The sequence below is a fragment of the Lissotriton helveticus genome, chromosome 1_1 (assembly GCF_964261635.1).
Source record: "Lissotriton helveticus chromosome 1_1, aLisHel1.1, whole genome shotgun sequence".
Taxonomy (NCBI): domain Eukaryota; kingdom Metazoa; phylum Chordata; class Amphibia; order Caudata; family Salamandridae; genus Lissotriton; species Lissotriton helveticus.
This window is the reverse complement of record NC_136057.1, coordinates 1675302397-1675329538: the sequence shown is the minus strand read 5'-3', so window position 1 is coordinate 1675329538 and position 27142 is coordinate 1675302397. Positions and strand designations below refer to the sequence as shown.

At 44.9% G+C, this 27142-nt stretch overlaps 1 protein-coding gene across 10 annotated transcripts in view; it reads right to left on the bottom strand.

Annotated features, from left to right (window-relative positions):
* The window catches only part of B4GALNT1 (beta-1,4-N-acetyl-galactosaminyltransferase 1), a 702884-nt gene that overhangs the window by 310745 nt on the left and 364997 nt on the right, over positions 1 to 27142 (bottom strand). For all 10 annotated transcript variants that reach the window (XM_078688946.1, XM_078688955.1, XM_078688950.1 and 7 more), the window contains one exon: positions 7759 to 7823. In XM_078688946.1, coding sequence (XP_078545072.1) covers positions 7759 to 7802 — 44 coding nt within the window. In that variant the 5' untranslated portion in view covers positions 7803 to 7823. The remainder of the gene's footprint in view (positions 1 to 7758; positions 7824 to 27142) is intronic.

Here is a 27142-nt window from a genome sequence, read left to right as displayed (position 1 = left end):
ATGTTTGAGGAAGTATGTCAGCTTTCCTCCAAGTCGTAAAGAATGTAGTGGTGGAGGGGCTAGCTGGGGAGACAAGTCATTGTCTGTTGCCAGCAGGTCGTTTTTGGCCCTTTCCTCGGTAATTGGATTTGCCGTAGGAAGACTGTCGTCCCTGTTGTGGTTGCCGCTGTTGAAATTGCGGCTTGGACTGTGAATATGAGTAGGAAGACCGATTTTGATAGGAACCTTTGTACGCAGGTTGGCCTCTTCCTCTGTTGCCACGAAAGGACTGGGTCCGGAACTGTAGAGTACCCAGAGCCTTGGCGGTGTCCGTGTCCTTTTTAATGGTGGTGAGGGCCGCGTCGATCTGGTCACCAAATAGGTGCTGGCCATCGTAAGGCATATCTAAAATCCTGGTTTGTACCTCCTGGCGGAAAGTGGTGGCCTTGAGCCAACCCTGTCGCCTCAGGACTGCAGCCCCTGCCAGTTGCCAGAAACCAGTCATGGCGGCATCAATGGCACAGTCGATGAGCTCTGAAGCAGAGGTCTGGCCTTCTAAGAGAAGTGAATGTGCTTCCTCTCTGAGATCCTCCGGCAGATTCGAAAGATAGGGCGCAATGTCCGCCCAGAGTTGGCGATTGTAACGGCCCAGTAGGGCAATTGAATTAGCCACTTTTACCGTCATGGCCGACGTGGTAGTGAAGCGTTTGCCAACGGCATCCAGTTTCCTGCCCTCCTTGTCAGGTGGCATCGACAGAGGCGAGGCTGGATTTCGTGAGTTCTTCTGCGCCGCTTGAGTCACCACGGAATCTGCTTTGGGGTGACCTGTCAGGCATGCTGGTGCCGAAGAGGTGGCCTTGTATTTCTTATCAAGCCTGGGCACCACCACCTGTATAGAAGCAGGAGTTTGCATGATTTGTTTGCCCTGCTTCCATATAAATTCAATGATTGGGATTGACCTTGTGGACTTCTTAGTGGGCTCCTTGAAGTCGTAAAGGAAGCATTCAGTTTCCTGAGTTTCCATGGACATATGGAACCTCTTGGCAGCCCGCTCAATGATGTTGTGGAATCCACCGATGTCTGCGGGTGGAGACTCCGAGGTCTGTGGATCCGGAGAGGCTGGAGAATGTGCCACATAGTCCTGGTCTGCATCCGGGTCCGACTGGTCGTCATCGACTTCCCCTTCCTCCTGTTCCCTCTCCTCTTCGTCAGATGAGGGAGCGTCCTGAATTGGCACCTGTGTCCTTTCAATGACCAGGGGAGTTGGTCTATGACGAGATGAAGGAGCTGGCGCCTGTGCAGCTGGAAGTGCGGGCGCAGATGGTTTCTCCGGGAACCTTTCCTTATAATCCTTTATGAGGAATTGTAGGTCCGAGACGATGGAAGCGGGGAGACACACCATAGGAGTAACCTGTGTCTGGGGTGGAGGTTGGACCAGTTGTTGTACAAAGTCTTCCTCCTCTTCCAGCTCCTCGTCTGTGGTTTGGCACTTCAGTACCAGGTCTGATGGACTAGTAGCCTGCGTAAAAGAGTCCTCGTCCGACTCCTGACCTTGCAGTAGACAGGCCGGAGGTAGTTGTTGTACCCTACCGGGCGATGTCTCAAGTGCCGTAATAGGCCGTTTAGTAATTTTGACCGTGACATGGCTCACTTGCGGTGGAAAGGCATCCATGGCGTGGGATAAGAGTGCAGGCTCCTTCCATGGTCCCGTAGACGTCGACGCTGGAGTCGACGGTGTCGTGGTAGGTATTGTCGTCGACGGTAATTTACTCGTCGTCGACAGTGGTAGCGACGACGGTGTCTTCATCGACGTCATTTTCGTCGACGGCAAGGTCCCCACCGTCGACGGTGTGTTCGTCGTCGACGGCTTTCCCACCGTCGACGGGATGATCTTGGTCGACGGCGTTGTTTTCGTCGACGGCGTCGTCGTCGGTGTCTTCGACGATGGTCTCGTCGTCGACGACGAAATCTTCGTCGTCGATGGAGTGACCGGGATGGTCGACGGCGTAGGTCTACTTGCCGATGATGAAGGCGTCGTCCTCGTCGTCGAGGAGGAAGCCGACAATGCCGTCGTCGTCGACACTGTCGTCGTCGACGTCGAGACAGTTTTCTGCGCTGAATGCACCATCGACGCTGTCGTCGTCGGGACCAGCGGCTGCTTCCTGGGGACAGGAAAGTCCTTGACAGACACAGATGTCTTGCCCTCTGAGGACTTTTTAGAAGTCTTCATAGGAGGGGTGTCTGTGGGGCTAGGGGAAGAAACCCTTGGCCTCTTCAAGGAAAAGTGCGACGCTCCAGACACACTCTAACCTTCGGACACCAAGTCATCAGTCTTGGTCTTGAGCCTGTTGAGCCAAAGTAGAAGTCGACCTTCTCGGTCCTTGATGGTCTTGTTGGAGAAGGTCCGACATATTTTGCAGTCCTTTGCCTGATGGTGAGGGTAGAGGCAATATAAACATGTTTCATGTTTATCCTCTACATGAAGTCTTTTCTTGCTGCAGGAGGAACAAGCTCGGAAAAGACCCTTCTTCTGACTATCAGACTTAACTGTAGAAGATAAGTAATTCGTTTTGAGAAGAAAAAGAGAAAAAAGAGAAATTCCTGAGGAGAACTCGGGTGGAGACTCCCTAGCACAACGTGCGGTAGAAAATCTGAGAGATTTGGGCTCCTGGCAGGAAGGTTCTAGAAGGAGGTGGTATCTGATTGGCTGTTTTTTCTTTATTTGGTCCTTTTTACAAAAGGACCCAGATAGGCCACCAAGGTGGGACCCTTGGGGCCTGCTCTGTTTGGTCCTTCCTGCAGAAGGACGTGGATAGGCTACTGGGGCGAGACCTTTGGGCCTATTATTTTCTGTGTATGTCTCTAGGACATTACTTTTTTATATACCGGAGGCTCCCGTCTCGACGACGGGGAATGATTCAGGCATGTGAATCTATGAAAGACACCCAAATACTGGATAATGTGTTCAAATTCCAACAGTACCAGGGCTACTTGTAATTTGGCAGTCCAGCTCACCTCACAGGCCTATACATGAGCTCAGGATGTATGCTACACAAAAAGGCTTTCTTTAATATATAGCGCCCATCCTGAACTATCTAATTTCAGAACTCCATCATATTTGATAATGACTGCATTAGCACGTATGAGAGAGTTTTGCTGAAAGGCTCATTGTATTTGCTTTGAACCTCAAGGCTGGATTAGATGATGTCGGGATCCAGCCTCAAGGTTGAAAGAAAACACTCATTACGTAAGCTGGCAGGAGGCAAAAAAGCGAGGGGGTCAGGTTTGATCCTGTCTTACCAGCAGATCCTGCTCTGCTCTGGTCCTGACAAAGGCACCACTGTCACACATGTAGGTAGCATGCTGTAGCCCCATCATTTCCCAAGTTGTCACTGTGTGGGGTGGGAATTTGATGCTTACTGATTCTGCTTACTGACCTCACTCTATCCGTTTACGACGTGAAAAATGGATGGTGTGATTGACAAGCAGCCCCGGAAGCACTGAGCTTATGCCCTAGGCTGGGGTTCTCCAAAGTCAGTCCTGGAGGTCCAGATCCAATCCAGATTTTAAGATAACTACATTTATCTAAAGGAAGATATGATAAAATTCTGGAATATATCGGGCCCTCCAGGACTGACTTTGATGAACTCTACCCTAACCCCTCGGGCTGCTTTAAAATATGACTCTGCTGAGCATCATTAGTGGGTGGAATCTTTGGAAACCAAGAATTTCAGGCCAGGGCTGGTGCTAGGTAGCAAAATTCAAAGAATCATGCTTATTCACTTCAAACGTATCGTGTGACACGAAAGTGTACGGAAATGACAAAGTGGCTGCCTTTTATATCTCCTGTATAGAACACCCCAGCTGATGCTGCCCAGATAGAAACTGGTGTGGTGGAGCGCCCTTGCAAACCTTCTGGGACATCATACCCAGGTGAGGAATAAATAAACCTGAGTGAAGGCTTGCGTTTCTCACCTTATCCAAGCCGCTGTTGCCACATTTTTGGCATTTTTGCTGCCCTATGAACTACAAATAATGCGTTTGAAAACCGAAACTCTTTTGTTCTGGATAAATAAACAACCACAACTCTTTTGGTGTCTAATGACTCAGGAACTCCCAAATTTGCCTAATCAGCCACCATTGGCAGGACAACCTCCAACGAACAGTGAAACTGCTTTTGGACCTTAGGCCTCAACTAAGAATCTGGTCACCACAATATTCTATCCGGAAGGAATTTTACTAATGGATAGTTACTAACCAATGCATCTAGCTCCCCCATTCTTTTGGCTGATGATATAGTTAACACAAAAGAAACCTTCACCAAGACCCAAGCCATGTCTGCAAACTCCAGTGGTTCGAACGGCTTTTCCTGCAAATCCTTAAGAGCCACAAACAAATACTAGGTGGCCAAGGAGAATGGTTCAATGTTCTTTTCAAATTGAAACTCCTGAAAAGCTTGAAAACTAAGGAAATAATCTTAGAATTATTTGAAGATGGTTCTCTGAAACCTCTAACTGCTGCCCGCTGGGCTAAAAGTTGAAGATGTTAGGCATAACACAAAACCACCTCATAAAAAATCTAAAAAAGGAATTGGTAACAAGACCTTCCATCAACCCCCTTCTTTTGGATCTGATATTTAACATGTCTCCTTTGCCGTGCATATAGCACAAGAGGTGAATGCTTCCTACATGCCTGAATGTCAACTGCTACCTCTTTTGAACACTCTACTTGCCGTTCGAAGTCCAAGCCATGAGACACAGCATCTTCAAGTGTGCTACTGACAGTGATGGAGATTGAAGAGGTAAGTGTTGAAGAGGAAGCTGCTAATAGGGTGAGCAATGAAAACCAATGATGACCGGGCCAAACCAAAGCCACCAGAACTATGTGTAACAGCTCGCTCTGGATCTTTTGCAGTACTGGACTGAATGCAAACTAAATCCCTGATGGCCACTAAAATAACATTGTCCAGCCAGAGCCCCCCCCCAACCTCTTTACTATCAACTGAAAATGTTCTCTGCTCAAATGGTATGGGATTGGGATTGGAAGATGGTGGCTCAATATGTCCATCTGAATGTTCTGCACCCCAGGACTATACATTGCTCTCAATTCTAACAGGTGACTCATGGCCCATGTAAAACTTTTCATGACTATCACCACCAAACCTCTGTTGCTTGTGAACCCCTGTCTGTTCTGGTAAGCTTTCACCACTTGGAAGTCAGTATTTATCCACCAAGGGTTTCTCTATGTGGGGTACAAAACGTTGAAGGGCATACCACACTGCCTGTTCCAGGGGTCAACTTTTCAGACACTGGCCAACTTCCCTTATTTTACAACTATTTCAGAGTGCCTCCATCCCCATGTGCTTGCGTCAGATACTATGACTCTTGTGCTTGGGTAATGAAAGTAAACCCTCTTTCTCAAGTTTAACTGATTCAACCATCACTGCTAGTGATATTCTCTTGAGACCCGAATGAGCGCCTCATATTCCTGTGTCACTGAAAACCAATGATCTAGTAAATATTCACCACCCGATTCAAATGGTGAAGAGCCCAAGAGACCACAGACAGTGTTGCTGACAATATGCCCTGAATCCTCAACCACAGTCTGGCTGTTGGCATCTTTAGCGATGCTATCTGGGCAACCTCTGTCCCTATTGATTGAATCCTGCTCTCTGGCAAGAGCACTTGCCCCTTCTCTGTGTCCTTGAGTGAATGAACGTTTTTAACTGTTCTGGTGTTAGACTGGACTTCATATAGTTCACTGTGAATCCCAGATCCTCCAGACAGGAACAGGCAGAAATCAACCATTTGTTGAGTTAAGGAAACAACTCCATTCCTTGCAACTGTTGAAACAGAAATGACAGGCGAAAGTACTGTTGTGAATACCCTCAGGGATGAAACCAATCGAATGGGAGTGCTCTGAACTGAAAATTGTGTTCCTTAAATGAAAACTTCAGGAAATGCTAACTGTTTTCCAGTGGCGGCTGGCATCTACTGGGAGGAGCGGGTGGGTGCGTGCCCAAATAAAATAAAACAAATTAAAAAACGTCCTCCTCTCCAGACCTATTCTTTCATTGACTGCAGGCACAAGCAAACTCCCTTGACCAATTGTGGCACTTCTCACATGCTCTTAATTAGCATGAGAGCAATGCCCTGACTGGAGGGAGCGGCCTCTCTCGGCGTTCCTCAGAGGCTGAGGTCTGCACTTGCTCTCAACTCAGCTGTCGCTTCCTGACATCAAGGGTTAATGCTTTATCCATAGTTCTTGGAGGAGGACATTAGAGCATGTTTGGCAGGCAGAATCCACATTTTTCCCACTGTTTTGCATAGCGCAAACCTTTCCCAAGGACATAAGAGGGCCTTGCAACACACCCAGACTAGGTCACATGTTTTTGTTTTCTGCACAGAGAGATTTGCTGGGATTCACTTGATGCCGAATCAAGGCCGGGATTTCAACCATGTTGCATGGTCATTGGCTGTGGCCAGTGGGCCAAGCTGCTTCCATGAAAACTAGGCTCATTTTGGGCTCAATGTTAGAACTGGACTTCTAGATGAACCAGAGCCAGGCATCTGACTTAAGCCTGGTTCGAACTTTCAGTGGGTTGCCCACCTCTAGTGTCACTAGACCTACATAAACGTAGTGGGGAGTCCTCTGGGCCATATGGGCTAGGTGGCTCCCTGCACATAGTTGCAAGGAGTGTGCTGTGTGTCACACTTAATGTATGTCCCACGCATCCGAACACCAGGTGCGGCCTCAGGGGGTTAATAAAAGAGGACATGAGATGCCCTTGTGCGTCTTGTGGTCGTCGACACTGAGTGTGTTGTGTCCTCATTATTGAGTGCCACCCATCCCTCTAAAGACCCCACTCTTCTCATACTGACAGCTGGGTGACCCAGGAGGCGGTGAGACGCTCCGCACTTTAAGGACTGTTAACAAAACTTGTTGCAGAATCCAGGTTCCCTTAGACTAGACACTGTGGTGCAATGAGGAAGGTCTGAACAGAGGCTATAGGCAGTGCCTGCTCAGCGCACTGCTCCCAGTGTTTTACTGGAGTGCCCAAGAGATAACCAAGGAGTACCATGTTATTAATTTATAGTGATAAAAATGCTTAATGGATCAGCAAATCACAGATTGAGAGAGAGAGAGAGGATGGGAACATAAGAGAGCCACACAGCATCACTCAAAATGAAACCCCATAAAGCAGCAACAGCTTCCATAATATTGGCTTACTCATGCACACCAACCGCTGCTGCTTCATCACACCATCAAATTTCAGCACAGCGGCCATCTTGAGCAAGGGAAACCCCTCTAAGTGAATAGGATTACAACAGTTTTCAAATGTCTCGCATCATTATGTTTGAATAAGGGGGCCACGTTAAGTGGAGGAAAAAAGCGAGTGTAAGAAGCACTCTTTTCGATGGAAGTACACAACTCCTGCCCAATTAAATGCTGTACACAACCAACATGTGGGCCGAGCCACAACTCCTCCTGTAGTATTCCTGAAAGCTCTTTTTTAAGTTGACCACATTAGATAGACGACTGCTGCTCTGTCAACCTGACATACCAACCAGAGAAATTTTAGGTCTCCATTTGGTCAGCTTTACTATCTTGTTTAAAGTTGCAGGCTAACTTTGATATAAAAGGAAAAAAGCTGCAAACAACATGGACCCTTGATTATTTTAATTCCCAAGATCATGGCCAGTCATAAAGCATGCCTTTGAGAGAAACAATTTAAGTTGATTTATGGTGTGGGAGGTACCCCTTAGCTGTTGTACTCACCTAGTTCCCAGTCTAAATGTCATTGTCTTCTTTGCGGTTTTCATTCTTTACTCACCAGGCTGCCCCTGAGGGAATAAAAAAAGGCATAATCAGGGAGTTGTTACAGTACAAATAGGATTCTCCAGCTTGATATTTTCTGTTATTTAAAAGATGTATCCAAAAAAACACAATTGAAGCTACAGCGAATTCTTGGCCAGTCTGTTCATGGAATCAATTGGCTGCGTTGTGAGTGAAGCACAGGGGTTACGTGATGCTACGACTAGTCAGGGTGAGTGTGATTAAATCACAGTGTTCAGGTACTAAACTAAATCTAGCAAGCATGGCCCTCATATACTTTAAGGTAATGGATGCTGCAGCATTTTTGGTTCGAGCGACTACGGGAGGGATCATGGGGATATGCGTAGACACCTTTCTACCATTTGAGACTTTCCAATGATTTACATTAATAGGATGCTGCCTTTCTGTGACCTTTGCAGTATGTTTCCAATGAAAGCCCGATGACTGATTCAGAAAGCCTTTGTGAATAATGTACTTCAATGGCTAGTAATCCTCAGAGAATTTCAGGAGTATGTGTCAGATTATGTGATTGTTGCTGATTCCTAGGACTACCCATTTTGGGTAACAATTTATGAGTACAGATTTGTAATATGTCTGTATGGTAAAAATGTGATGGAAAGTTTAATTTTTCCTTAAAACTTTTTTTTTCTTAGCAGAAATGGTTTTCCCAATTGAGAAACCACTTTCCAAATCCCACACACCAATCTCCCAAATCACTCCTATAACATGTATACTATTAGCAAAACTACAATAATCGTATTTGGTAACTACCCGCAAACTTGTCAGCTTAAGGTATTTTTAAGTCTTTTTTTATGTACCCTCCAAGTAATCCCCAAAAACCCATACCTGATTGTAAATTAAGTTATTTGGAAATCCCACAATCCTGACATAATTACTTGTGACCAAATGTGATTTGCAAAGGCAAAATTCAATTTTTGATTCTCAACATAAATAATGGGATTTTTTCTGCGTAAATGGTTCTTGCAACCTTAGGGTGAGCATAAGTGCTCAAAACGTTTTATGGGTTGGGTCCCAGGAAACCCGACCTGGTATCCCCCCGAATGCAGGCTGCCTACATTTGTATAATGTGTTCATGGGAAACCAGGTGGAAGAAATGTTTCAGAATAACTAACACTGATAGGACATAATTGCGATATCGGAAGGACATGCGTCCACCCGACACCGTTTTGGACTCGAACCGCCTGACCATAGGTCGACAGTTCTGACTACACAATTTGGATGCGACCGCCCATGCGGTCGGAAACATCTATTTTACAAAGGCAGCTTTTGCAGCGGGCGGAAAAGGCCAGCAGCACAAGCTGCAACTGTAAAATGGATAGTTTTAAACATTCCTGCACCGTCTGGCAGGCACCTCATGGTGTCTGCCACACAGTGCAGGTATGTTTAGCCCCTGGCCTCCTAGCAGAGGGATGAGGACCCTGCTAGGGAGCCCCCAAAGTCACTTACCGACAGCCTTCCCATGTCGGTGACATCCTAATCCCGACGGTGGAGCCGAGGCTGGCTCCACCATCATTATGGGATTGTGTGTGCTTGGGCTGATTGAGCCTGTTAGAAGCATGGCGGATGCCTCTGTCCGCAGCATTTTAATGCAGTGGGCGAACCACAATGGTAGATGTGCGATGGACCGCAAACGATGTTCGGTCGGTTGCCGGACCGCTAGCGATGGTCGGTTGCTTGCGGTCCACCCGACGTTGTAATCGGGCCCATAATGTTTTTCTGGTTCACATTGCCTGCACCTCCCTGATGAAGAACACGCATGTGACTTTTAAAAATCTTTGGGGGGATTTTGAATTTTTCTTTGCTTTAAAGTGACAGACTTTCAATCGTCCTACATCTGAGAGTCTTCTCTGTAGTAATGAAGCTAAATGTGTATGCATTTCTTAGTCAATCAATCAGACAGCATTTGGAAAGCGTGCTGTGTCTCTATCAGAGAGCCAGGTCTTGAGTCTCTTTCTGAAGTATGCCGCCGAAAGGGCTGTACGGAGCTGGAGGGGAAGGTCGTTCCAGCTCTTGGCAGAGAAGTAGAAGAAGCAGGCATCCCTGCGGCTGCGGCGGATGCGTGTGCGAGGTCGAGTCAGGGGTGTAACAAAGGCCCCCGCAGCCCCCGCGGTGCGGGGGGGCCCCGAGCTCCAGAGGGCCCCATAAACACTTTACCCTGCCCTGGCCTGACGCTCCTGAGGAAGTCTAACAGAAATGCATTGGCATTTACGCCTGCCCCCCGAAAGTCAAGCCATAGCGTTTCTAACTCCAAAGCTAGTCTCTATGAAATGTAAAGCTGGAGAGTGGCAGCGCGCTCCTCAGGCATGCCGGGGCTGGCTGTGTCAGCAGTGATTTTGCTACAATGTCATAATTTGCGCCCAGCCGAATTTCGATAGCCGTGGTACGTCACGTCCTGCTGGAGGGCAGGGGTCAGGCAGCAGAGTTCCTGTGCGGCAAATGGTAGTTATGCTCGCACCACCACGGTGACAAATTTATATTAAATCTACGTTATGATTCCAGACAACTGGGCTCTCAACTCACGAGAATGTGGCAGCTGCTATGGGGCCCAGAGCAGGAGAGCACACACCACTCACAGACTGTGCAGCTGGTGAGTACCCTTAAAATCATTGCCCAGGTAGTGCCGCAGTAAGTGATTACTTATTCACTCTAGGGACGGGTGGGGTTCACACTGCCATACTGTGGGACAGAAAAGACAGTTTTTAGAAAAATGTACAGTGTAAACTCCAGCAAGACTTCATTACAAATTACCCTCTACATCCCCTCGACATAACAATCCTTGCTGAGTTCAATTATTTATCAGCATCATCCCGTGTCTGCTAGGTATGTAGTTGCGCTTGGTTGCTATAAAATTGGATTGATTCTGGGCTGCCTACGATCTCATGTACTCTAGAAATTATTGTGCAGCAAGCAGATTCTCCCTATTTCAGCAGTGACCCGTTAGTGCACAATACTGTAGTGTAACAGCGTCGGGAGGGAGGGGGTGCAGTACTAATGGACTAGCACTGCATGCAATTTGCCTCATTATAGCAGGACCAAATAAAACAAGATCTCTCCAGCAGGAAGGCCGTCCTGCGCAGCTGCTTTACAGTAAAATCAGATTACAAGGGCACCAGTGCCCTCTAATTTCTAGTGATGCTTTGCAGCAGTTTAAAAATCTTTTTCTCGTTCATATGGCTGTAAATTCTGATATTTATACATTTCCCTCTTATTCATTGCTTTATTTTGCTCTCGAGATAGTGTCACTTATGGTCATTGAAATATCACTCCTGATCACACTGAAATTACGAAAATGTCACACATAGCAATCTGAAACCTTGGCAGCTATGATGAGGGGGGAAACAATGTTGTTTGTGATAAACGTAATAGAATGTAGTCAGGGAATCGAGCGGGCAACCGCTGCTCACACCAGTCAGGCCTAAGGTCACCCACGGAAGGCTGGAGCACACATGACCAGTCCTTGGGGATTGGGAAACACTGGGACTATTCCCTCGGACCACATCATTGGAAAGTTAAACATGGAACTTGGAGGGAGTAAACGGATAATAAGTTATGACTGATCTCATGGAAGGTAGCTAGACAACTCCATGACTTAGAGAGCGATCCAACAAATTAACAGTGCGAGCCAAGACAGAGATGAGCCAAAGGTCTGGGTGGTTCTTAGAGCCCATGCTCGAGCCGAGCCGCGAACACGTTCGCAATGTAAATCATACTTCTTGAACAAGTGGAAGCTGTGACATTATAAATCACATGTAAACACTGTCTTGAGATGTACTTATCAAAAGTGATAGTTTTTAACTTGAATTTATAACTACTTCTGCCCCCGCCCCGGCAATTGTGCTGCTATTAATGAACTAAGAGGCAAGACAGTTTTCATGTTTTTGAAGGTGCTTTCATATGCAATAGTGAAGAAAAAGCAGGTAAAAAGAAATATCTGCCTAAGATCACACAATTTAGTTACGGGGGAAGCCACAATGAATCCAAGTGTTCTGGTTCCACTTTATACAAATCATTCACTGAATGGGTATCTGTTGATCTCTCCTTTTTATCTCAAATATTAAGGTTCTGTTTTCACCTCTTTGTCCCTAAAGGTAGAGCGAGGGTGGCAGGCAGAAGGCACATGAAGGCTTGTTATGGGCTCATGGTTCCAATGGGACCTTGAGTTGAGCCAGATCCAGGCTTCAACTTTCAATGGCTCGTCCAACTCTATCTCAACTCAGCTCACTGCATACCTCTGCAGCACTTTAGTACCCCTTTTGAAGTAACATGCAGTTTCACACTGCATCAGGTATTACTGTTTCAGTTCTGAAATGTATATTGCATATATTTCACCAAAATAAATGATTCAATTTAAACACCATCACTTCGTTGTAGGAATAGTATATGTCGACAGAACCCTTGAAGGACGACGAACAAACAAAATAACTTTCCATAATTCATAATCATGATAATGAAAACACATTGGAAAGAGAATAATGAAAGGGTACATTCCATTTAAAAGCATTCATTTACCAAGACTAACACTGCGCAGGCAGAGTAACGGGCAACAGTAATGTACAGATGACTGCGAATTAGAAACAGAGACAAGAAAAGCAGTCAAGGTGATGTGTAAATGGTTTCATTTTTATGTTAAGATTTAACTGAGGGCCAGAGCTTAGACGATTATGAAATAAAGCAAAATACATATATCCCACCCTCTATCTCTCTCCCAAGCTATCAATACCTGGGATACCAGTAACTCTGGGTGCAGAGGTGTTAGGAGGTTACGAGTGACACTTAAATGGTCCCTTAGAAACTTGCACTGGTAGAATCAGACGGCTCAAGCCCAGGCTTGATCTGAATGCTTATGGCAGTGAGTAAAGATCTCAGTTCTCTGAAAAGCATGCATTCAGTCAATATTTCTTAGCGAAGCTGCAAAACTGATCACGTACAAGCTTTCTAAGTGTTGATTTAAATCCATGCATAAAATAAAATGTGAGCGATGCTACAAATGTGGCCATTCAGATGACATTTCTAAATGACAGTGAAAACATCAACATGTACTAATTACTACTGGGCGATGGTGCAAATCTGGGTACGCAGTTAGGATTAGGATTACGGAGTGATGATGAAACTCTGAGCTCGCATTAGGGATTATTGAGGGATGTGCATATTCAAACATATACTAATAATGAATGATGGGGCAAATCTAATTATGCATAATGATGGTTCATTGGCTAGGATACCACTTACTGTGATAATGATAGCTTTATTGTACTAGTCTTGCACTCTACTTATCATTTTGTTGTCCCTTTTTTATTCTTTGTTTGTTTTCTGACCTATTGGTATTGTGTAATTTGTGTGTAGATTGCTTTATTAGAAAATGTTTTTCTATTGTAACAGTTCTCATGCTGCATGGTGCAACCCAGATGTCTGTCTTACGTACTCATCACTTTGCGGATTAAGCTACTTGACAATCTCCATACAGACTCTGTAACATGGCATTGTTTTTCTTTTCATTTGGCACTGTGGTTTGCGACATCTGCCTCAATAAAAATGTTTAAAAAAAAAAAAAAAATGCATAATGATGGTAATTCCGAACATTATGTGGGAATACATGGCACAATGGTGTCCTCCATAATGCTTTCTGTGGCATAATGGAAGCAAACCTTAACATACTGTAAGCACTCTTGGCGCAATGCCTACTGGGGGAATGGGCCTGCCACCTACAGTCATTGCTTAGCTGGAAATGTCATTCACATTTTTGAACAGCCCAAAGGGCAGTCAATTGGTGGCTGGATTATCTGTCGCCATGATTGATGACATATCATCAGGGATGGGCAAGCTTCAGGAGGTGTAGTACCTCTCCACACCTCTGGGGGTCCTTCCAACAGTGCCGAGGCTCCGTTGCCACCTTACATGGAGGTGGCATGGCTCACTTATCACACCACTCCGGGAGCTACTCTTTGAGGTGTGCTGGAGCCAAATAGTGTGCACTCCTTGCAGTATCTGGGATGTTCTTTCCGGGCTGTGCTTCTCCAGACAGCTGAGCAGGGCATGCAGGGCATTTCACTGACATGGAAACTGCAAATGTCAGATTCAGAGTTTTGACAGTCTTTGGCCAGATGCACTTGGACCAGTACCTGTTCCCTAGCCGAAAGTGAAGAACCTAGGCATATGGTGTGACAAAATCTATCATTTGACAGCCAGCCTCGCGGTGAAAAGTGTTGATATCCTAAAAATATTAAACAAGATCAGGGGCCTTCTCCGTGTGAAGCCGCCAGGAAAACAGCAGTTCAGGCCCTAGCCATGTTCAGACTGGACTAATGTAATGTGTTATATCTCGGGAGCCACACAAGGGAGGTTGAGAAAGCTCCAGAGGGTGCAGAATTCTGCAACAAGTTTGTTGCTGAACATCACGAGACGCTCTACCATGGGACCAGCCCTTGCTAAACTACAGTAGATCCCGCTAACGAAGAGAGTGTTCTTTAAAGCCACATGCCTCTGCCATAAAATTTTGAATTATGAAGGACCTTATTAGCTATATTTTCTGGGGAAGCCTTATCGTTCCAGAAGAAGTCTCAAGTCTGCAGGAGCCGCGTTCACAATAATCCCCATTGTGAAAAAAGCACCCATTGAAGGATGTTCCTTTAGCTTTCTGGCTTCCAAAATGTGGAACACCATGCCTCTGGATCTGAGACAGGAATGCTCAGGAATAGTCTTTCGTAAGAAACTTAAGACTTGTCTTTTAAACAAATTTAGGGCGGATAGACTGTGTATTTTGGCTCTATACTGGAGAATTAATTTCTAGCGCAGGAACACTATGTATGGAGTAACCAGGCGCTTTATGAATTTTGTATTATTATTATTTATTTATTGTACAAAAGAAGGTTAGTGCTTGTCATCCCAGGAAAAAGATAAACCTTTAAAAGGTAAAGTGGCTTATTTTAAATATTAACGAAACACGTGGAATACGTTACAATGTAAGGTAAAGTCAGCCTAATTATTGAAAATCACATTTAAAGATTGCAGCAATAGAAGAAAGGATTGAAGGAATGTAGATGTGACAAAGTTTTGTGGGTTTTTAAATACATGCTCAGCTACCTTCTATTCAGAGAAAGACTGGATCTTCATCCACTCTGGATCAGATGCTTCTGAGCAGGGAAAAAGGTACTCAGTGCAATACTTTTATTAGTAACACAGATCAGTGTTGACTGGGTGTGGAGTTGGAGTCCTTTAGCGCAGTCTCAAGGGTTAGGGCTCAGCTCAGAGAGGAAACTAATGCTGCAAGGGCTGAGCACACAGCATTGTTTGGGGAATAATATGTGAAGGCTGCAGCTCCAGTGGCAGCCGCTGGCCGTGCCTTTGGTGATGGCATGTATAATACCATGCACAATTGTGGTTATGTGTGGCTTGCTTTGTTTAAGATGCGACTATTTTTGGGAGGTGCTTTACTTGATAATACCACTTTGGTTACTGTGAACAATCTGACAGGCCCTCTCAAGCTGCTTACTTATGATGATCATGTTTTCGTTTAACAATAAAGTGCTGAAATAAGCCTAGCCCCAGCAATGTAATGACCCCAAGGCTAGATTAATACATTCTGAAATTAACAACTCAACTAACTTGGCAGGATCTTTAAGGTCAGGTGATGGAGTTTCAATGCACTGCTGACAAACATTAACCGGGTTGTAAGTGTCTGGCTGCTAAGGCAGCCAAGAACAAGAAAGAATGCAGGAGAGTCAGGTTGGATGTAACCAGTAGGAGCGCTTTCAGCTCATGGGCACTTTCCTTCGCGAGTACTTGGAACAAAACAGAAAATACACAAAGGTTTGGGATCCAAAATTGTAAAAGGGTAAACAATACTCAAGTTAAGAAGGCACCTCTCAAGCAAACGTTTCTCAGATTTGTACTTGTAGACCGGCAAAAGCAACCCTCTGCATTCTCAGTTTTATAACCTAGGCCACACCACTTCAGTCATCTAAAATAGGGGACATAGCTATCATTAGAGCAGCAGGAACAGTGGCACCACGACCCAGGGACATAAGGATTAAGGCTCTCTTCTACTATACAAATTAGCATTTTCTAGATAACTCTAGAACACGGCGTTCGGTTTTCTAGAACCCTTGGCAATAAGCAGTGGGGTAATAATAGCCCCTGCAACCTCCACCCTGTGAGGGGGAGAGCTGCAGGAGTCCCCACTGGCACTGTCCACAGGCGGTGGACACCGGTGCCTTCAAGCTCCTTACTGGTCCGGAGAGTGGGGGGCCCCACTCCATGTACTTTGCAGGGGGGGCCCCCTCACGTTTCGTTACACCACTGGGTCGAGTGAAGAGGAGGCAAGTGTCTAGCGGGTTAGTGGAAGCTCCGTCGATGGTTGAGGTAGGCGGAACCTAGGTTGTGGTAGCATTGTAGGCGTGCGTGAGGATCTTAAACTGTGAGACTATGTTATGTTATGTCATTCAGAATTTGTTAAGCGCACGGGCACCCAGAGGTTTCATGGCGCTGGTGCTGTGATTGTGGGGTGAAATACTTTTATGAAGGGCACAGAATGGTTCACTGCAAATTAATCCACCTAATGTGACATCTCAGGCCTCAGACTCGTGATCTGGTGGGTGAATGTGTTACCTGGTTGTCACTGCTGCCTCTGCCCGGGAGCAGAAGCTGATCATCGGCTTTAGTTGTTTATTTCTGGAAAGAATCTGAATTCTGCACCCAGTCCTTGGCGAGAGTTATACTTATCGACTGCTCATCCATCATTGGCAGAGGCACCATTTTATTTTTTGCATTTTTTGCCCGAAGCAGCCATTCTAATTCTCCGTTGTGCAATTGCTTTCAAAAACGTTTGTACACTGAAAACTCTTCCATTGTCTAATGCTGCACTGCGGTTCATTTAGCATTTTGTGCATTTGACACCTTGGCGAAACAGCTCCCTTTATTTCCTTCATGAAAAAGAACTTGTCCCCTTCTAGCATAAGCTCCTTCCTCTACTTTATTTGTACACCGGGGGTTATCGTTCATATATCTTCCCGGTCCTGATTTAAATCCCCGAATCTTTCCTCCTTAGATTTCTGGCACAAACCTGTTGGATGTATGACGGTACAACGCGTGCTTTCACAACGCGTACCGTTACCACGCAGGTTTTACAACGCAAGTCGTTACAACGACTTGCGTTGGGGGGCGCTGGATAGTGAATAGTTTAATTTACTATTCCAACTCCAGTCCCCGTGGATAGTAGGGAAGGTGTTGGATAGTAAATTAAACTATTCCCTATCCTACAGCGCCCTCCAGCGCAAGTCGTTGTAACGACTTGCGTTGTAAAACCTGCGTGGTAATGGTACCGCGTTGTGAAAGTTTCGTTATAAAGGATGTTTCTCAACCTGTTCCATTCTGTACGCGCTCTTGGACGGTCCCCATCCTGGGTTTGTGGAGTTGCAGCCTGCAGCACTGGACACAGTGGTCAAGCTGAGACCTCCAGAAGTGGAGCAAATACTGCAGCCGAGGCCTCCCACACTGCCTTTGAGGGAAGCCACCAGAACTGGGTGCAGTATTTCAGCTAAAGACCCTGAAACTGGACATAACCCACCAGCTGAGACCTCTAGAACCTCCAGCCGAGGCTCCAGAATTGGACATAATCGGGTCAGAGATCAAGTAAAAACATCGAAACAACTGGCTATTTACCTTGGTGAGACCGTGAGAGACATACACATGTCTCTGTCACTAAAGCAATAAAATGTGCTTCCTGTAGTTTTAAAAAGTTAATGATTTTCCATGTTAAATGGCAAACAAACCATTATAGCTTTAAAAATAAACGCAGAGCATTTTATTGACTCAGTGACAACAGGTTTAAGTGTGCTGAACACTCTCCCTGGGAATAAAACAATCAAACTAGGAAGTAGTAACCTGGGATGAAAGCCCTTTGATGGGCATTCTCTCCTGCCGCCCCAGTCAGCGCTGGCCCTGCTGAGGCCTCCAGAACAGCACATGACATTCCAGTAGAGACCCCCAGAACTCAACACAAAACTCAAGTTGAGGCGTTTTTGAATTGAACACAGCACTCCAGCGTAATACGCCAGATGACACCTTTAGGCTAGACACTGTAATCTGGATGAGGCCTCTAAAATGAACCCTGCCTTCCAGCTGATGCCTCAGAACTCGACAGTTTGGGCTACAGCAAAGCCCCCATAACAGCATCTAAAGCCCCTGAATAAAGTCTCTGGAACTGGACAAAGCACTCCAGATGTGACCACAGGAAGAGAACACAATGTTCCAGATGTGCCCAAACCAGACAGGCACACAACGCTAATCTAAGGGCCCTTGTCTCATGATGCTCCTCAGTCTGGAATACTTAAAGTATTTCGACCATGGCGACTTCTGTGATGGTTACCTTCTGAAAACACTAACAGATTGCTAACAGTGTGCACTATTCAATTTTGTACATTAAAGTGATTTGATTTGACTGCTACTGCACGAGCAATAATTAGATTTTTCGGCTTTGAGTAGGCAAATGAAAGCCAAGAATTCAATATAGCCAGCATGCTGCAAGTCCTTAAAGTTGAGAGCCGTGCGCAAAAGGCTTTTTAGCAATGGTGTTCAGCATCAGCAAAAAAAAGGGAAAATGGGATGACATGTATGCATGCATACATCATCACAGATGCGCACATACGTTGTGATGCTACGGCGGCTAAGTGTAATGATGTGCACATGCATAACAATGCACGCAATACGGCATGACACTGCAACGTTTTTTGTGGTTTTTTAACCATGGCAGACACCAATCTTGGAGCAGTAAAATGTAAACAAAAATACAAAAAAACATATAAATGTGCCCAAGAGCGTGCTTTGACAAAAGGAACAGCCTAGTATCAAAATGTAAACTGTTCGACCTCCAATTTTTTTTTAATTATACAGGGCGAAACTGAACTGCCATTAACACAGCCAGTCTGGGCTGCCACCCTGCAAGGACAAAGCGTTGATGATTATATGTTATATGTTGTAAAAAAACAATAAAAACCTTTTGGAAATAATTTTAAAAAAGCATTTGTTTTTATCTGAAAACCGGAACAGGGGAGGCTGAAAAGCAGCAAGCTGGAGGAAAAGTCAACGTAGACGAGGGAGCAACGGAGTGATATATATAAAGGAAAAAAAAGCTGTGTCGCTGGGGAAGCATTAGGCGAGCAGCAAGGAGCGCGCGGGGGAAGCATGCTTTTTGGGTGCTAGAGCAACGTGTTAGTGGCCGAGGGCGCTTCAACACCTCGTTAGGGGTAATAAGCACTATATAAATGCAATCACAATGACAATATTTGAGGGTTGAAGCAGCATAAGAAGACAACAGATAAGCACACATACTCCCATGGAGTGCTGAAAGAAAAATATAAGAAGTGGTTCCCTAAATGTGAGCATTGGCAGGATACACATTTTCCAGTCAAAAGGACGGTAAAGCAGCCATGCTCAAGGAAAGGGACAAACACAAGGCGATTAATGAAATACATAAAATAGGAAGCAACCAAATGAGATTGACACCAAAGTCAACCAGTTGTAAGCAATAGGCTGTCCCAAAGTCCCAATACCTATTGGTGTATTGTATACCTGTAAAATAGTGCTTGAAATGGAAAAATAAAAGTGCAGGTACTCTGTAGCAGAGTACCTGCTTGTTTCTGAGATGGGCCCGTACTCTACAATTAAAAGTATTGTATTTCTCTTGAGAAGTGCTAGTACTCTCCTCCTCAAAATAAAAAAGTGCTAGCACTCCGTACCAGGCAGTACTGGCCCATTTAAAGCACTGCTCTAAAAGTAATACTGTTCACTAAGGCCCAGCACTGCCCCTGTAACACTACTACATCCATCAAGTGAAATGCTAGTACTGGCTCTTGAAAGCTACAAGAGAGCTACGGAAAAGTGATGGTGCTGATCTCTTAAACGGTTACAGTCCTACAGAGAGGTAATGGTCCTGTCTTTTTAAAATACAGTTCGACAGTAAGTGATGGAACAACCCTTTCCAATTATTACAGTTCACCCGAGAAGTGTTTCTATATATTTCAGTCACATAAAGAAGTGTCAGTGCGAGCCCTTTAAATATATTACTTGTACTGTAAAGAGTTGGCACTTTCCTTTTAAAGGTGTAATGATCCTGCAGCTGAAAGCAAGAATACTCACGCGGTACGAGATGCCTAAGAAGCATTCGAGAATTTTGAGGGAGCACACAATGATAATTCTCACAGGTTTAGGCAACAATCTTAGAAGTATTTAGGGCTAGCTGTACTAAGGACTTTTTTTATTCATAAACTCTGCAATTCGCCATAATCACAGGGGTTGCAACCTCAAAACTCCTTTATCTAATGTATTAACCCGATTTTGTGATTCAGAGTTTTTCCAAATTGCAAAACTGAGTATCTGACCCCTACTCAAGCGCAGTTTGGGAGGAGCCTATTTTGAGCTTACCAAGTAAAAGTCGGCCTGACAAGTGTTTATTGCACAATTGTTGACTCCGTGGGTGAAGCTCGCTTTGCAAGATCCGCTGAAAGGACTTCTCACTAGAAGGCTGATCCACCGGCCAATGCTCAATGCTCGATCTGATGTGAGAGGCCAACGCACGGGGAAGTTCAACCCTGCCCTTCTCTTGCCACACACAGTGGTAAACACCTTGTTTTCCTGCGGTCCGCCCTTTGCAACACAAGCAGTTTTGGTAAACCAGAATAGTTCGTGCAGGGTTTGTGACTGTGACAACATGGGAAGTGATGAAAGAGTTTATCTCCTGGGAGCCCGCAGTACCTCTCATACTCAGAAGAAGCGCCTTGAGGAGGTAGTGTCACAAGACCATGCTGCAGCACAATCAAGCTCCTCTTATCAGCAGAAGGTTATGTTGCACCAAAGCAGCTAGTGGTGTAAATGCGCTCTAAGCAAGAGTTTGCCTTTCAAATGCAAATATAAACATATTGCTGCGAATAGGAACTCCTGAGAAAACTGGCAGACTGAAAAGGTGGCATTTGTGAGAGCAATACGAGCAGCAGCAGTTAGATGTGCCTGAAGACACGAGGAGAAAGGAAAACTGATGTACGACACCCCTCTTCGTGAGGAGAGTTGGTTGGAATTGAGTAACACCAATCCGGTGTGCTGAACCTTGAGGAGGTGAAACACATGCTGCAGGTGCGAACACGCACTTAAAACACGTGCCTAAAGGCGATTCAGCTCACTGAGGATCAGTGCTTTAAATGAAATTAAATGAATTTGTACTTGTAAAGCGCATTTATATCCCAACCGGGGTTTCCTGGCGCTGTAGGAATACCGCTGTGGAACCCTTCCTGGCTTTTCCCTGTGAAATGTCCACTCCTGGGCACCCCCAAGGTGAAGCCAGGCATCCCAGCGCTGTTGGGGCCGTTTTGGAGATTAAGCAAGCTATTGCCCAGAGTTGCAGAGTGGGACGATTAGAATAGGCACCGAGGCGAGAATGGACTGTCCGGTACTGAAGGCCTGCACTTTTTTATTTTGAGAGGGAGAGAACCTGCACTTCTCAAGAGAGACGTAATACTTTTAATTGGAGATTATCGGCACTTCTCAGAAACAAGCAGGTACTGTGGTACAGAGTGCCCTCACTTCAATTTTTCAATTTCAAGCACTGCTGGGGGTGTTTGATAAAATACGGTTTGGGCACTTGCTGCATCTATACCATTTCTGCCCTCAACCTCTGGGGTGTTTAAACTGTGATGGCCTGCTAGAACAAGCATTTGCAATGCAATAGGTCTTGCATTTACTCGAGTTTAAGCTATTGGCATTGTAAATGACAATGTGTTATATTTATTTTTCAAAAAAACAAAACATAGCTAAAAGGCATTGTCATTTACAATGCCAATAGCTCAAACTCGCGTAAATGCGAGACCTGTTGCATTGCAAATGATTGTTTAAACATGTTTTTATTAGTAATTAGCACAATCACTTAAAGGCATCTTTAACGCTGTGAAGAATAGGGCGTTAGCCGCTCTTGGATAGAACTCAGTGCAACAACAGTGCTGCTTGTCCAATTACAGAAAATAAATATTACGACGAATTAGAGTAACAATACAAATTTTTAAAAACATATAAATTCCAGGCATGGAGTAAAAGCAGCAGCAAAAAAGCAATGCAACATTGCACCAAGGTTGAAGTCCCCCCTGCCTGTATCCCTTCATATAGGAGGGCGTGGAGAGATATTTATGAAATACACAACAGGGGCCAGGGGGACAGAGGGTACAGGCGAGGGAAGGGAGAATGGCCATCACCACCCTCAAGGTGGCGCCACTGAGCCGCATACAGCTGCATGGCTCACTCAGCCCAACCTCCAATCCAGCTGGGCCCCCTCCACATGGGGGAAGTTCCGGGGTCCTGCGAGACTGGAGGGGGCATCTGAGGTGTGTCGAAAGCAACACAAAGAAAACTCTAAGAAGGTTAGTCACCTAAAGATCGGTTTATTCCAGAAATAGGGCCCACGACAGCACCCCTGTCTACGAGCCCGTGAAGCGACTGCTTCAGCTCGCAGTCTAGGACTATCCTGCTTACTTTTTGAATAGAAGACAATGTCCTCTAATGGACAATATGGGGGCGTTCTGGAATCTGGTGCCCTGTAGGGACTGGGTCTGCCATTTTCGGACTGCACTTCTATTGTATGAGTGATCCCTGCGCGGGTCACGCGAAGGGTCTTGAGCTGTTCGTGCCGCATTGCCACATTCCTGGGTTGCACTGAATTTGCTTTAGTGCAAATTCTGGGTTTTGTGAAAGCATGCTGCATCACAGTGCTGGTAGGCCAGAGTGGCACGCGGCAGCCGCATCACACCGTGCCAGTGGGTTTGGTTGTCACACTGATGGATGCGGAGAACATTCCAAGCATGCAGGATAGTTGGGTTTCCTGATGTGCGGGCGAGGAGTAAGAGGCAGGTGCGTGCTCGTGGAAGATGAAGACGGATGGTCAGAAGGATGTCCTGTCCAGCCCTGCTAAGGTTCACAGGTTTATGCGCAGCTTGCTGCTGCAGTACAGGTTTTTATTCACCGTTCTGTGACTTGTGGTTTGCTGTCTAACATGCATACGTGTGTTCTAATCACCTTTACAACATTATAAAACGTGTTCAACATCGTGCTAGAAACGTGGATATCTCAATCTATATTTTGTTTATGCTGTACGAATTTGTGTGGAGCAACATTTACCATTTCCATAACCCCTTGTCGCTGTTCTTTATTTTCCTGTGCAGGCTGTTGCTTACAGTCAGGCTGCCATCCTGAGCGCCACTGCTCGCTCCCGCAGGCAAAACGCCGTGGGAGTGAACATTACAGAAGAGGTGGGACATGCACCTGCCTTTAGCCATTTGCGTGCTTTCATTATTGAAAGACACACACAAAAGCCAATCGAATGTGTGGGAGGAGTCAGACCCACACGGAGTAAACACAAGAAGTCTCGCAGAGCAGCCCATGCACACTGCTAGGCTCGACCTAAAAAGGGCAAAACGCCAGGAGCAAAATTTTTACTTTGCGTTTCAAAAGTCTGCCAAGTAGCATTATGGCATATGATTCCGTTAGTCATTCTTTGCTTTTCAGGCATAATTAACATGTTGCATTGTGGAGCATGTAGTTTTCTTTTTAAGAATTTCATTATGGGCTCTAAATCCCATCATGCAAAGTGCTGTCGGCGAAATGCCAGAATTTGCTGAATTTGTTATATATCACATGGAGCAACTATTTAAACATTTTACAGTCATCTGTCAATCTAAAAACACGGCTGGTTTAACACAAACAACCAGAACTAATCTCTCTTACATTTTTTGTTAAGGTTAACTTTTTTTCTCACATCATGCACTAAAGCAAGCACTGGCAATGTGAGTCCTTTTTTTTTCTTTTGTGTTGTGGAAAGATTTACACCAAGCTTCACAACACAGTAAAGGTACAACATGCACAGCAGAAGTGCAACTATCCCTAACACAAGTGACAGTGGTATAAGGAACAGCACAAGATTCTCACACACGTAAAAGACAGCTACGACACAGGTGGAACACACTAAAGAGGCAGTGGGGTGAGTTAACCCCTTCAGCGCTGATGACAAAGCCAGCTCGTCATGGGCGTTACCTGCGCTACGCGGATGACGAGCTGGCTTTGTCACGTTACGCGCGATTTTCAAATTTCAGCGCACAGCGGGTAAACCCGCTAGCGCGGTAGAGGTTAAAGGACGGTTGCACTATTTCTGTAAACAGACATAACTATACAAGAAGTGCAAAACTCTTGGAAGAAACAGCCAAACCTCTTTTGCAATTACCAGACATTCAAGTATTCATATAAAATGATGAGCCCTCACCTACCTAGTGTGGTATGTTTCAACATTGGGATCCACAACTAGTGATGCAAAGCAACCGAGAGTACTAGTCTTCACTGCTCGTACAGGATCCTAGTTATAAGTTCCTTTATTAAAATATTAGACCTACTTTAAAATTGTATGGGAGTCAGCTAAAAATGTTTTTACGGTGCCTTCCTAGCACAAAATTAAAAAGTGGAGGCTGAGCACTGGACTCTGCTTCTCTTATCTATCAACATGTTTCAGCACTCGAATATTGCCCCTATGGGGTCAGGCATCTTCATCAGGTATCTCACATCAAATACTGTGAAACAGTCTCGGGTCCTATGACAAGTTTACCAGTGTCAAAAGGTGGGGGGCCAGATGGGGCAATTTCCCTCGGCTGCCTTCATGCTATTAGCAAATGCAGCATGTTTCACGGGGTGAGTCACTTTTAGCATAGCCTGCACGATGAAACACAGGCCATGCCCACACAGCTAAGCCTCACTCACAGCTGGCCAGATGTGGGTGGCAGATGCGCATAGCCCTTCAGAACATGAGCCACACTCCTGACACCCAAGCATTTCCTGCCTTGTTACCATCACCAGTAGAGCAGTGGCAGTGAAGAGGCGACGACCGAGCCCCATGCTTCAATGCACTGCCTATGTTGAAGCCTGTCTGGCAAAGCAGCCTGGGGAGGCTGAAGAAAACAGCGCTTAGCTCAGTCTGGACTATCTGCTTTGCTGAAAGTGTTGCTGCTTCTTTATTTATAGCTAAAGATAGAAACGTTTAAATAAAACAAAAGTATATTTTGGATTGTTTCACTTTCCTACATTAGATTACTTCCCTCAGTGATTGCCTTTTATTAGAATGAGTGACCTACATCCTTTCTGCTCTGACAATGTTATTAATGACTCAAGAGGCAAGTCAGTTGTCTTGTTTCTCCCATATAAGCTTATATTTTCTAGATGGAGCAACATATGGTCTATTAAAGACTAAAATTGAGAGATTTTGTCCAGGACAAATCCTGATTTTAAAGAGCTGTGAAACGAGATGAATATGGAAGGGAGGCGCAGTGGAAAAAAGTAACTGCCCAGGTTAAGTGGTGCAGCAGCCAGAGCTGCCACCTTGGGTGCTGGAGATCCGGGTTCAATTCTCAGAACCAGCGCAATATCCGGCGATTCTGGGCAAATCACCTAATCTCCCCGTGCCCATAGACAGCGCCTGGATAACCTCTTGGGTGATAAGCTGCACTATATAAAACTACAAACTAACTAACTTAAAGAGTCTGGTCAAACTGGAAGCCAGGATTGAAATCAGTGTCCTGCTTCTCGTTTTTGCCCTAGGTCCCACAAATGTTGGTTTTGGCATGTTAAGTGAGCGCATTCCAAAGATGTTTTTTTTATGAGATAGGGCAACAGGTGCTTAGGTGCACCTTGAGCAGATATGGTGCAAGCCCCCCTCCTTCAGAAGGCAGATAGAGCTTGGCCAAAAGCAGGGCATGTTTTCCCCATCACAATACAGGTTCAGATCGGACAGCAGCAGTCACAAGCTTTGCTTCCTCAGAAAACAGGGATAGCATGGCAGTAGCACAGTAAGCTTCCCTCTCACTGAAGGCAGCAAAAACAATCTTATATTTCCCACTAAACAGATCCTGCAGGGCCAACTAGTACAAATTGTCATGGATCTCATAACATTTACAGATAGGGCAGTGGAGAAGGTCCTTAAGTCACTTTGAAGAATGTATTGGTCATAGGTCTTCCAACTGTGAAGTGTGCCCCCATGGGGATGTATGATGATACAACGCATACCATTACAATGCATGCTTTTACATCGCAATTTTTACATCGCAAAGTCTATTTCAACGTATGTTACTACAACGCATACCATTACAACGCAATTATATGAAATGCATTGCAAGTGCCATTACAAAGCAAAACAGAACTACGCGTGCTATAACTACGCATTTTTAAAAAAAAAATTGTATATTAACCCCTGGCACGGGATGCAGGGAAAATAGGGGTTTTGGGTGGGGAAGTGTATTAAAATGTGTGCAGAAACTGTACACACTGACCAATAAAAGTACTTGATTCAAACAATTAATACTCGGGTATTAATTTAAATACTTGCGTATTAAAAGTATTTTTTTAAAATAATAATAATAAATATACAAATTGATTTTAAAAGAAGAAATTCACAAAAAATAGCATTAAATATAAATGATTCCGAAAACCAAACTCAAAAAGGCAGACAGCAGAAACGTAAATGAGCGGATCCGACCACCATGTAAGGAACTAGGCTCACACTGAAGTCCTTCAACAGTTTCCATGACATTACATGACATAACATTGACCCCGTGGCAAACAAAACGGAGGACAAAACAAACACAAATCAAAATAACGGACATAACTGTAAACGCAAATTAAATTATAGTTTTACACATAATATAAATGAGAAAAAAAACAATGAACACAGTACATATTTTTATGAAAATAATGGCAAATTTTTTTGGGAACAAATATATTTTTGGGTTAGTGTTTACAGATTATTTCCACATTTTAATACACTTCCCCACCCAAAACCCATATTATCCCTGCATCCCGTGCCAGTGGCTATTTTACATATTTTTAAAATATGGTGCAAGATGTTTATTTTAATTTACTTAAGTATTAAAATAAATACCTGAGTATTCATTTTTTAAGCGAGTACTTTTTATCATTTTCGTTATTGTCTACAATTTCTTTACACATATAAATATACCTATTTATAGACAAATAGTAAGAAAATAGCCAAAATTGTGTTATGCGTCGTAATGGCATGCGTTGTAATGGCATGCGTTGCAATGGACCTTGCGATGTAAAAGATGCGTTGTAATGGCATTACGTTGTAAAAGTTGCGCTGTAATTGCTGTCTCCCCCCCATGGGGGGCTCTGCAGCTGCATTCCCAGGAGGGCATAAAGGCATCTTCTGCTTCTTGTAAATGAAGATCGCCAGGAAGTGCAATTATGTTTATCTGGGGTGTTTCAAGGTTGTCTTAATTTA